The 13020-nt window shown below is 40.6% G+C and overlaps 1 protein-coding gene and 1 long non-coding RNA gene across 4 annotated transcripts in view; one reads left to right on the top strand and one right to left on the bottom strand.

Moving 5' to 3' along the window:
- Positions 1-7212, bottom strand: part of LOC146544202 (uncharacterized) — a 182105-nt gene extending 174893 nt beyond the window's left edge. For both annotated transcript variants that reach the window (XR_014883325.1, XR_014883326.1), the window contains exon 1: positions 7086-7212. This is a non-coding gene — a long non-coding RNA (uncharacterized LOC146544202). The remainder of the gene's footprint in view (positions 1-7085) is intronic.
- The window catches only part of DNAJC24 (DnaJ heat shock protein family (Hsp40) member C24), a 36503-nt gene continuing 30628 nt past the window's right edge, over positions 7146-13020 (top strand). The window contains exons 1-2 of one of the 2 annotated variants that reach the window (XM_085223879.1): positions 7146-7318; positions 8167-8301. In XM_085223879.1, coding sequence (XP_085080005.1) covers positions 8194-8301 — 108 coding nt within the window. In that variant the 5' untranslated portion in view covers positions 7146-7318; positions 8167-8193. The remainder of the gene's footprint in view (positions 7319-8166; positions 8302-13020) is intronic. The other variant, XM_085223878.1, reaches the window with a different exon arrangement.

Here is a 13020-nt window from a genome sequence, read left to right as displayed (position 1 = left end):
CTTTTTGGATAATACAAGAATCTGGCAGCATTCAATATCTAATCTCACTTAGTCACGAAAAACTAGACAGCATCCAATATTCTTAGTGTCTGTCACACCCCAAACACCAGAGAAATGGGACATTTTCATACCTGGAGCAGGCAAAACATACTCTAGGTCTGAGGAATTAAATTTTCATGCTAAGGAAAATGGATCAGTGTGAAAAATGAGAGCGCACATTTCCTTGACCACAGTAAGAGTTCCCAAGGAAATTGATAATTGAGTTGTCGTAGCAGTTTTACTAGCTAGGTGGACCATAAGGGAGATTAAAAGCTGTAAAAGATGAAAAGTTAGGCGTCACTTATACTTGCAGACCTTCAAGTGGCTACCATCTGCTAATGCACTTTTCTGGGAAGCAGAGAAAAAAGGGTAGCTGCACCTCGAGAATCTTAAATGACTGCATGGTGCCTAATCGCATCCCCCTTCCAGGGCTTTGCCTGGGCTTGGGGCCAGTTTCATGACTGGCACAGCTGAACTGCTCCTCCTTTCTCAGTGACCCTGGGGAGCCGCCAGACAGCTCTGCAGGGTGTCCCCAGCCCAGGCCGACATCTCTTCCTGCAGGAGCTGCATTTAAGCTGAAGCTCTTACATTCAGCCTGGCCTGAGTCGCAGCCCCACCTGCACAGCAGCCGTGCCTGGCAGTGGGCCCCAGCCCACAGGATGTCTTCTGGTCAGGCCTAGAAATTATTGGCTGGCTGTGTTGAACCCTGTCACCAGACCTGAGGCTCACCCTGATTGGCGACCCATGTTGCTGCTCTTCCTCATCCCTGTCTTCTCACCCCAAGTCTGCTGACGAACAAAGCAGGGCGCTCACTGACCCAGCTGCTTGACTTGGCTGGGCCTGCTACCACGCTTGTCCCCAGCTCTCCCTCCCGCAGCCAACCTTGCCATGCCCTGACCACGGCCTTCACACAACAGGATTTCTTCCCTCCAGCGAAGATGTGCACTGTCTTGTACTTTGTAATCACGCTTTCATGTTTACTAGTACAAAAATACAGTTAACCCCCCTGACTGGAGTCAGTTAATTAGCACTGTGACTTGACATTCCAGTTTGCCACGGGACTGAAGAGGAAGAACTGTTATCTAAGTAGCTTGAGAAGAAACTTGAGAAGATAAAATTATTTAAAATATTCCAGTATCACTAAGTCATCTGCAGATGAATCCAGAATGAAAGATTCACAAACAGTGAAAAAACAAAAATCTTAAGGGAAAAGATAAACCAATAATCTGTAGGATTTCAAGAAGTTTCCCCTTTATTTGACCGAAACTGAGAGTATATTATACTGAGGATGTATAAAAAAAACCTTAAATGTTTTCCTCGTGCCTTCATCTTTAGACTGAGAATGATGCTACTAAAATATTTACTTAATTATATTTTTACAAATTACCACATGGTAGCAAATTAAACATCTTACTTTGACAAATGACATCAGTGAAAAGTTGCAATGGCTTTACTCACACATCTTTTGCCAATATAGGTTGTGCATCCATGTGGCGCGTGCCATATGGTGTTTTTCCTGAGCACTTACTAGATTTTTGTTGTTTGCTGTTTCCTGTTTAAAAGTAAAATAGATTGTGATCTTCATTTCCTTCTTATGCTTAGAAACCCCTTCCACATGGACTTGCTCAACAATCTCTGCAGGCAGTGAGATACAGCCTTTTTCCTCAGTCCTCTCTTGCGTTGTTGTTTGTTTTTAAGACAGATGTAACAATTACCTCTTTTAAATAGCAGGGGATCTCCCCTAATCACCACGCAGAGCACTGGCCAGCTCCCTCAGCTTCCTCTGATGTATTCCATCCAGCCCCTGGAGGTACTCTATCCAGTCCCTCAAAGCGTGTGTTTCCCGTGTCTATCTCCAAAAAGGCAGGCCAAAAACCACGCTTGAAAAGGCTTCTTTAAACTATTCTTAGTGACTGAATGATTATCTAAGCAAGTCTGCTGAAATTAATGTAAATATGTATGTAGAAAGGTAGTCGCCAATATACTGACCTTTCCAAAGGAATCATTTAATACCTATAGCTAACTTAGCATAGTATACTTTGATTGGACTTATCTCAAACAATCTAGCTACGACTAAGCTGACCTTTCTATCACAAATCCATTCCAAGTACAGTTGATGAAGTTATCCTTTTGACTAGCACTAGATAACAATGTTTACTCTCTTCAAGATTCTTCCATTAGCACAAGGAAATGTGAAGGGACAACAAAGTTCAGCTCTGTGTCAGAAGCCAAAAATATATATATTCCCATCTGTCCAACACCAGAGCAGAGAATAAAGCCAAGAAAAGGCTCTAGATTGATACTACAGTTTCATAAGAGGAGGAATGGGAGAAATGGACCATGATCCTTTGTCAGGAAGACGACTTTTGGTTGATAAAATACCCCTTGTGTCACTAACAATCAAGCATAATTTGCTCTAAACAACTAGAATTGGTTTCTAATGTTTTTAGTAATAAATTCTAGCCTTACATATGTAAATATGTAAAAATGGTATTACGCCACTGATTTTCCCAACAATGCTACACTCAGCAGCAATCAAATGATGCTTCATATTTTCTCTCCAGTTCCCTCCACACTGAATACCATCCTCAAATAACTTCATATAGCCTTAAACAATATTTCCATTTGTAGAAATCCGACGCATGATAGTATTTTTGTACTAACACCAAATTATAATAGTTAGGCAAATGATAAATTAAGATTGCTTTTACTGATTTGCTGTTCCCTTGTTTCCATTCATTGAAAACAGCTACAAAACCTCTTAGACAAACGGAACCCTTTGACTAGTCATGCAACATGGGTAGCTGTTCTGTAGCCCTCCCACTTTCAGTGGCAACTAACCATTAGAACAGCATAACTAGACCTTCAAACTACATCTTCCAGTTGAAACTGAAAAGATAACATACATCCAAGCTTAAGCTAAGACTAAAACCTCAATGTAATCCAGAAATATATTTCTGTAATACAGAAATATATAAGGAAATGGCATTTGAAGTACAGCAACTATGTTCTTCACTGTACCACTAAAAACCATTTTATAACTTGTCACCATACCTGGAATGCAGCTTAGTCTTAAAGAAAACCTACATAATGGAAAAATGTTTATCGAAAGTATCATTAACTATGAAGTGTACCTCTAAGGAAAGTAATCAGAAAGCCCATTAGTACTCTGGCCTTCAACAAATAAGTGGAAACATTTCCAATTATCAGGAAAAAGCCAATTAAAATAAAACAATCTAAAATCTAAATATTTGATCTGAGAATTATATTTCCCAGAAACTATTGTTAATATAAACTGTTGACCTGACATGCTTGCAGGCATTATAGATGCCACAGTTATTGCTCCAGAGCCTTTAGATGTATGGCAATTGGCATTAGCTGGTAACCAACGTGACATTAGACAAGCCTGCTATTGGTAAGGGTCTTTAAACTTTTGCTTTAACTATAATCAGCAACAAGATCAAGTTATATCAACAAAAGAAGCTTTATTCAGTCTGTTCATTACTGGAATTTAAAGAGACCGGGGTCCCTAGACAAAAAACACAGTGCAAACAGGTGGCAAATTCAAATGAACATTACCAAGCGAGTGATAAAAGATGAAAATAGCAGGTTCTTCTTGGTTCAGCCAAGCATCCGCTTTTAAAACCATTTGAAACCTCAAACATTAAGTAAATATTTATAGAAAAGGTTGCACAGGCACAGAAATAAGTTCCGTGTAAATGTGGTGGGTTTGAAAAGACAGATAATTTGTCAGAGGATGCAGAAGCAAATACTGTGCTGACCTACATTAGCGAAGTACAAGTATTCTTGTCTTTCCCTCAGTTCATCTGACTGATTTAGGTTGATTGATACCACACTTGAAAGACAAAAAGTAAAATCTAAGTTATAAAATCTTTCAAATTACCAATTTTGTCTGAGTTTTCATCCGCTGAGTTTATTTCACTCACAGCACACTAGACAAGGTAATAATTTATGATAATTATATGAAAATACACAATTAATATTCATCACCTCTCATTTCTCATCACTTTAGATGATCAGTAATGCAGAGAAAAAATGCTGTCAGATTTCTAATTGCTTTGTAATGGGCCTGAAATAGGGAAATCGTTCAAGACAAACAATCTGTCACTTGTCTGTTACCTTAACTATCTATCACTTAAAAAACCCTCATTAAATACATTGCTAATGAACGACAAAAGACTGTACTCAGTGTGCCCAGATGTACCTTTTTAAACAATATTGTAAATTGCTTAAATAATTCCCAAGACGTTTTCAATCATTTTTGTGGAAATTTAATGGAAAACATATATTTTCAATGCACGTTACATCTCATTTGTTCACATCATTATGACATTTAGTCTATCATATCCCCATCTCCCAGGAGACAAAACTTTGTTTTTCTCTCTACTGCTGACAAATCTGACCCAACCGAGGCAAATTCTAGAACAACTTACCGTTCAACTCCCTGAAACCTTTCTCATAACAAATGAACAAAAATACATTAATGTGTTGGGGTTTTTTTTGTCTACTTTACAAAGATTTTTTTTTTTAATCTAGTGATTAAGAAAAAAGTCTAACACTGTTCAAAGTTGGGCAAATTATCTCTCACAGACAAACAATTCTTCCCAAGAGACAGAATTCAGAATCCTCACTTAGCCCTTTCTTTGGAGTCAGCTATCTACTATAGTTCTGACAGAAAAATTCATTTGAGAAAAAATTAAAAATCTTGTGGATGTATTCAGTGGGTCAGAATGAAAAAAGCAGGTCATGGGTGAGACCCCTCTAGGAAATACTGTAATATTAACTGCCACACTAACTAATAACCCTTATTAATTGCAACGTAAGAAGATGGAAAAATAAGGAACAGAACTAGAAAAAAAATACTTAAGATATCTATCTGTGCAAGACTTATGCATGCTCAATTTATCATATTTATAAAAAAACAAAGAATAATTAGTGCTTGTTTGTGTTGGTATGTTTAAAACACTACTGTAAAGGGCAAAAGGTAGATATGAATTGGTAGCAGGAAATAGAAGACACGCACATTGAAATTTAGAATTAAGAACTATTTTTAACAGAGCACGATTAGCTGTTGCAACAGACTTTTGCAAGTGACGAAATGTAATCTCTTAATATCAACAATCAGGCAGAATATACTGGACTCAGAACAGCCCTGCAATAAACAGAAAGCAGTAAAAGACTGAGTGTTTTCATTGGCGTTATTCAAATGAATCCTATTTCCTCTTGGTGATAAAATAAAGAGTAAAGCAGAGAAAAATATGCTTTAAGAAAGAAAAAAAAAACCAACACGAACAAAATAAGTACAGAGGAGAGCTAACAAACTTGTTCCGGAATAGTGTTTAGTATTAAGAACATCAGAACAGCGTGTGCTGAAGATAACACACACTTAGCATATTGCTCACTTAGTTTTGTTTTGCCAGCAGAAGGGAGGAAACTAGCAAAGTCTATGGCTGGGTTTAACTCCATAGCAACTTAGAGGCCAGGAGCTACCAAAAGGTACTGGTAGGAATTTTGCCCTGCTCTTCCTCTCTCACACACCATTCTGATTCCAGCAAATCTCGAAGTAACTTGATTTTGATATCTCTAGTAATGAAAGATGCTCAGATTGGACTGATCAGCAGCTGCAAAAGGCACTAAGACCAGAGAGAGTGCAATAACCTAAGATTAACAGTACCTCAAAACCTAACATCGTCACTTCAGAAACGGGAGAGATTAAAACATGGGAGAAACCAAGACACAATGATTGTAGAATCATAGAATCACAAGATTGGAAAAAACCTGCAAGATCATCTAGCCCAACCACCCTCCCATCACCACTGCTACCACAAGCACTAAACCACATCTCGTAGCTCCTCATCCAGACCTCTTGAGCACTGACAGGGACGGCGACTCCACCACCTCCCTGTGCAGCCATTCCAGTGCCTGACCGCTCTGAGAGAAAAAGTTCTTCCTCATGTCTAACCTAAACCTCCTCTGGTACAACTTGTGCCTATTTCCTCGGGTCCTGTTTGTTGCCTGCGAGAAGAGGCCAAATCTCCCTTCATGAAGTTGTAGAGTGCAGTGAGGTCTCCTCTGAGCCTCCTCTTCTCCAGACTGAACAATCCCTCAGCCGCTCCCTGGACTTGTGCTCCAGACCCCTCACCAGTTATAACTCTAATATTCCACTGTGCTTTCACTGTAATATCAGGCAAGGCTAAATAACGCTGCAATGGTTTCTTTTCATAGTTTGTACATTTGAAAGTTCATAAACAGCAAACTTATGCATTAAAACAGAAAAGAATGATTGCATTCCCTCCAAAATTTTTCCACTGGCCTCAGTAACCATTCCTTAACATCTATAATTAATTGCATGTCAAACAACTAACTACAGCCAACCGCTGGGTCAGATAAAAATTTCTCAAATAACTCCGAGTTTAAACTACATTGCCATCTGGATACCAGCACCAATGCCGAAACGAATTCTGTGACAAAATTAAGTGACATTTCTCTCATCCGCCCAGAAAACCTCTCACCACCCTGCAGCCCAGGTTGAAGCCCTGTCTCTAAACACTGCAGAGGGATGCAGGGAAGGAGCATCCCCCGCAGAGCTCCCACTCATCTACGCTTTGCTCACACCTCCCAAAGGCCGGGGATGGTGGCAGAAACTGTGCGTTAAAAGGCTTGGTGAACTGTGAATTGAGTTTGTACGCACAATTATTGCTAAAATGATTACAAAGAGAAAGATCAGAGAACCGACCTAAGCTTATAGCCAAGGGAACTTCTTTCTGTGCTTACAGCCCTATTCCTTTCCACGACCAGGAGGCGCCCAACCCTCCCCTTCGGGACGGCGCGTGCTGAGCCCTCGGAGCAGAGGGGCGGGGGGAGGCCGGGCACCTCAGCGAACCTGTGCCCTCGTGGCAGCAGGGCGAAAAGGGCAGAGCGGAGGGACCCGAGGCGGACAGCCAGGGCCGCAGGCGGAGCGGTGATCGGACGGCCGTTCCCGAGCCGGGGCCGGGCGCTGGGGGGCGGCCGGAGCCGCTACTTACGGAGCCCGTCGCCTCCTCAGCAGCGCCGTCGTCGCCATGGAGACAGCGTCGGGCCCGGCCGGCACGCCGCTTCCTGCCGGTGTTTCACCACTGGGGTCCGGGCGGAAACACGCGAGGCCCCGCCAGCGCTGCCCATCGCGACGCCGAAGCGACGAGCGGAGGTTACGTTTCTCACCGGACGATTAATGCCGCGGTTCGGCAGGCTGCGCGGTGAGGCCGGCGGTGTGGGGCAGGTGGGTGCGTGCTGCGCCGCGCTGGGAGGGGCGGTCGGTCTGGCGCCGCCGTCCGCTGGTGCCAGCAGTCGCGGTGGGCTCTGGCGCCGCTGCTGCGCTAAGGGGGCGGAATGGCGCGGAATGGCGCGGAATGGCGGAAAGGGGCTCAGCCTGCGGCGTAACGGCCGGGGAGCCTCGTTGTTTCGGCAGTTAAATAAACAAACGAACGAGAGCCTCTTCTTCCTCTATTCAAGTAGCAAGTTCTTTCCCTGCTGAGGCACAGCGTCACTTCCCCCTGATCAGGTCCCCCGATCAATCGGCTGCGCGCATTGCTCAAAACATAGATAGCTGCAAAAGAGCAGCTGAAACGCAGGGTCGTTCCCTAAGAGTCTCTAAGTCCAGCAACAGAGCCACGCATAGAACGAGGACGGGAAGCAGCACCTAAGAGAGCAATATGCCAAGTGTGTGTTATCTCCATGCAAATAATGCCAATGGAAGCACTCAGCCCCTTACTGTTTTCTATTTATTGCAGGGCTGTTCTGAGTCCAGAATATTCTGCCTGATTGTTGATATTAAGAGATGACATTTCGTCACTTGCAAAAGTCTGTTGCAACAGCTAATCATGCTCTGTTAAAAATTGTTCTTAATCCTAAATTTCAGTGTGCGTGTCTTCTCTTTCCTGCTACCAATTCATATCTACCTTTTGCCCTTTACAGTAGTGTTTTAAACAACACAAACAAGCACTAATTATTCTTTTTGTCCCTGTGGCCTGCAGGCTGTGTTACCAGCTGCCTGTAGTTCCTCCCTCCTCACTTTTCTTAACTTCCTTATTCAAACTGTACTTAGAATTATTGCCTTTTCTTACACAGCACTGAGCAAACCAAGGCCTGCCAGAGATGGCCTTGGGGCAGACAAAAGGAAAGGACTGGTACCAAATCCTGGGTGCGCAGCCATCAGACAGCCCAGCAGAACTGAAGCAGAAATACCAAAGGCTGGCTTTGTTAGTAAGTATCATTCTGCTAGGTGTGCAGAACTAAATTTTAGAAACTAATAAAGTAAAAACTGCTGCTTTGATGCAGAAATTGAGTGCATCCTCACTGATGACGCCAAGCTGGGGATTGTCTCAATCTCCCTGAGGGTAGGAAGGCCCTAAAGATTCACCTGAATGGGGTGAGGCCAGGGGAACGAAGTTCCACAAGACCAAATGTCAGATCCTACACTTTGGTTACAACAAGCTCACGCAGTGCTACAAGCGTGGGGCATCCTGGCTCACATCAGAAATAGTGTTGTCAGCCAGAGCAGGGGAGTGATTCTCCCTACGTACTCAGCCCTGGTGAGGCTGCATCTCAGTTACTGTGTTCGGTGTTGGTCCTCTCGCTACAAAAAAGACATGTGGAGACCCTGGAACACACCCAGAGAAGGGCAACAGGGATGTGAGGGGTCTGGAGCACAAGTCTTAGGAACGGCTGAGGGAACAGGAACCGTTCAGTGCGGAGGAGGCTGAGGGGGAACTTACTGCTCTACAACTCCCTGAAAGGTGGTTATAATGAGATAGAGGTCAGCCTCTTCTCAGAAACAGCAACAGGACAAGAGGGAATGGCCTCAAGCTGTACTAAGGGAGGTTCAGGTTGGATATAAGAAAAAAGTTCTTCCAGATACGTTGCAGTAGTAGAATGTATAGAATGAAAATTTGGGAATATCAATTTATGTTATATTTGAAGGCTTCTTGTGCACTTTTGTAGAGTCATATTTTCAGTCATGCCTTAAGACATGAACTTAGTGTTCATATTTCCCATTCTCATAGTTTTCATATGTAGAAGACTCAGAGCTCTATGAGATTACTTCAAGTTAACTTGGTTCCTCTGTTTTAACCCCCCCACATAATTCAGACATTTCAAATCAAGAGATTACTAAGCCCACCTTTAAGAGCACGATAAGGCATATATATGATACTGTTTGATTAAAATGGCCAAATTGATAGACTTGCAGAAGTCCCAGGATTTTTTTAACTCAATTAATTTTTAAATTAAAGTTCTAAACATAACAAAAAATGGCAACCCAGAGAAGAAAGAAGGTGAGCAGACCTCAGTTTTTATGTATTCTTTTAGGTAGGCGATTTTGTAAACTAGACTACTAGTATTTGCAGGGCTATATATATATATTATATATATATGTATGTATTAGTATATGCACATCTAATCTTGCTATATTTCTAGAAGGTGGAAAATTTTCATGTAGAGACTTAACTTTAGAATTTGTGCATTTGTGATCTAAATGGTCAGTGCTCTCTGAAAAGAGAGTGGGAAATGCTAGCAAACATTAAGATTATTTTTTTCCTTTTTTATGCTGTTTAGCTCTAGAGGGTTTTTTCCCCCTGTTATCAGTAATGGATCTGTTTTTCTGACTAAAAAGCCACACTGATGTTGTTTTGTAGGTATTTTCTCCAAGGCAGATCTGCTGCTTGTCGGTTGTTAGTCAACATCTGTCACTATTAGCCTTTCTCTTCCAGAAGAGCTGCTTACAGACCTTTCTTGTTTTTCTATATCTTTCATATATTTTTATATTTTATATTTCTTATACTCTATGTTTTTCTTGTTTTTCTATATGTACTTATTGATGCAGCATCTAGCACATTCTACTGTCTGAAAAGGCATGGTGGTAATAAATCAATTACTTTTATACATCCTGTAAGCCACTGGCTGCAGGAGTGACAGTACAATACAGAACGCATGGTTCCAGTGTGAAAGTCATTGCATTGACCCAAAGTGTTTCATGATTTAAGATGTTAGAAGTTCATGAAAGAGAAGCCTGTGGTGGTTCGTTAGCACAAAAATACAGTCTCAGATCCAGAAACCAATGAGCTGTGGACTTCTGAATACGGGTGGAATGTATGTAGTGTTCACTACTAGTGTAGCACTAGAGGGACCTCTGTAATGCTATAATGGGATGGAAAGTACTGTGATAATGGTAGGATGGCAAAGTCTTTAACTGTAACAAATGAGAATGAGCCCAAATGTAGTAGCCACAGATAACAAAATGAAAGACAAGAGCTACTTACCTTTGGAAGGTCTCCAGTAGGTAGAAATCTCCAGCAAGAGATATTCTCACCTCCACTGCCAACCCTAAATGAGGTCTGGAAAGGGGTGGATCCTAGCTCCAGCCCTTTCTATCACTCAGGTACATTGCATGCACCTGAGATCCCCTGGGTTGGCCCTGCCTTCCCACCAGGTGCTCAATCACTGCTTCAAGCCATGACTTAGTATTTTCACTACGGCCTCTCATCTTACCTGCTGCATCCTGTTCACATGAATTAATTCCCTTTCTCCCCAGATAAAGCTTGTACTTAAGAGATCTTAGTGGTTGTACACTTCTAAGTCATAAGTTGTTAACTTAAGGTTTTCTGAAGCTGCTACTGTGTGTAGTAGTATTGCTGGAGGCAGAGGATGAGTCTGTGTGCAGGTGTTTTTGGATACGGTGGTGGTAGTGAATTAGCAGAGCAACTCCAAGTTAGAAAGCTAGGATGAATGGTGAGCACTGCCATGTACTGCCTGTTTAAAGACTTCTTGACAAATGCATGTGGTCAGCGCTTGCTATCTTAAAAAGTTTATAAAGCAACTAACATCTTGTATGCAAATTGCAATTAATATGACTTCCCTTGTGGAGAATATTCTGATCACAGATGTTCATCAGCATCAAGCATAATAAATGGTGGAATTTATTTTTAAATATAATTCTGCTGTTATAATAAAAATGGCAAATGTCTACGATTTCTTCAGATGATCTTCAGTGTTTCATGTTGAATGTTTGTTTTTTGCCATCTGCTGTTTTGTGTGTTTGTCAACACATTGTTCACTTAGCATCCTGAATGAACAGGCGGATGTAAATTTCCAAAGCTGCAAAGAATTGGAGATCTTGCCATATGTCATCTAAAAGATAACTATATTTGCAGTGATACCTCAGGATTGACTTTAACAACGCAAAGTAGTAGGCAAGTAAAAAAATGTTGAATTACAAGCTTGCAAGAACTATTTTGAAAGGGAAATTCTCTTTAAAATGATTAATTTGTAAAATATAACTTGTTTTTACTGATTCTAAAGGTTTGATGATGGAAATGGTTAATGAACCATAAAAAATGAAACCATGCAAATGTACCCTTCTTGAGTGAGCATATTTATTTACCATTCTGCCATCTTTTCATTTGCCATACTAACTTGATTCATTTGGCGAAGTCTCAATGAATGTTCAAGCAAATTATTTCACTGCAAACTCTGGATGATGTCTATTCTGTCTATAAGGATAGTATTAATTGGATACACAAAACAATACAGGTTTGACCTAAAAATAATGATTTTGTTGTTGTTATTACATTATTTCTTCTTACCATCTAAACATTTAAGTAAAAGTTGATATTTACACAATATCCTTGCAACCATGAAATTGAAAACATTGTAAAATTTTTGCATGCTCATTTGTCTGGCACCAGCACCATCTTAATGCTTCTTACTCTTTAATAAGAGCAGCCAGAAATGGCAGACTTTTGAGCACAAAGTCTAGCAATTTGATCATTAGGCTTTCCTAAGGAATGGAACTTAAATGTATGCTGGCTTGTACTTCATTGTCTTCTCTAGCACAAAGCTTCAGCCAGTGACTTCGAGAAAAAATTCAATTAGAAATGCGTATTTTGTAACCAGCACAGCTGTAATTGGCTGCCTTACATTCATTTCAAGGGGCTTTTTGAAGCATCAAAGATTCCATGTTCTGGAATGAATCAAAACAGATTTTGAGAATTATTATGTTTAAAGATAAAAATGTTAATCTTTTATCTTCAGAATATACTGATGTTTTTGAGATGTTACGTATGTATGACCTTCTTATCCATAATTACATACATTGTAGTTTTAACAAGAAAAAAATCAAATGGGTTTTTAGGAGAGACAATGCCCACCTCCCTTTTCTGAGCGTGTATAAAACTAGCAGAAGATAAAATCAGAGTAACAAAGAAGGAGAAATTACAGAAGCTTGCTGGTACAGTTTTTTTTTTATATCTGTTGACCTCGCGTTTTGTGGCCAAAGAATGGGTTGCCAGATTTTGTTTGCAAGTTTTTCTGTAGCTGCTCTGCATCTGAAAGCTGATTTTACAGAGAATAAGTCACCAAACATAGAAGCTTTGTCTTGCTGAGAATCAGGTGTCTGTTCCTGTTGATGCTGATGATATTATAGGATACCTTTCAACTGGAAAAAAAATTATTGTGCAGGAAAATTATATGCTGCTGTTACAATGTATGCCCTAATCTTAAAGAAAATCCATGTAATTTGAGCAGGGAGCATGCAGGAAGCTCTTATTTTTAATATGGAAAGGAAATAAAATGTGCCACTTAACACATAGTGTTACAAAGATTATCTGTTTATCAGAAGGGGTGGTGTGTGTATATAAATACAAAGAAAGTGTTAAGATGATCACTTAATCTGTTTGAAGGAGTAGAAAATTTTAAAACAAAGAGCATTAAGCATAGGTGAGAACGACTGACAGCAGCAATAAAAAGAAAGGACATTAATAGAAATTTAATTTAATGAAGCAAAATAATTTCAAGAATTGAGCTTGTGTAGAGGAAAGACAGCTATCTCCAGAGAGAAAAGATCTATTGTGTCCTATCAGATTTATGTACACATCTGAATTTTGCAATCACAAAAAAGGCAGAGGATGTCATATATTTTAAGTCAAA

The sequence above is a fragment of the Meleagris gallopavo genome, chromosome 5 (genome assembly GCF_905368555.1).
Source record: "Meleagris gallopavo chromosome 5, MGAL_WU_HG_1.1, whole genome shotgun sequence".
NCBI lineage: Eukaryota > Metazoa > Chordata > Aves > Galliformes > Phasianidae > Meleagris > Meleagris gallopavo.
The sequence above is the reverse complement of the archived record's forward strand: the minus strand, read 5'-3'. Positions and strand labels throughout refer to the sequence as shown.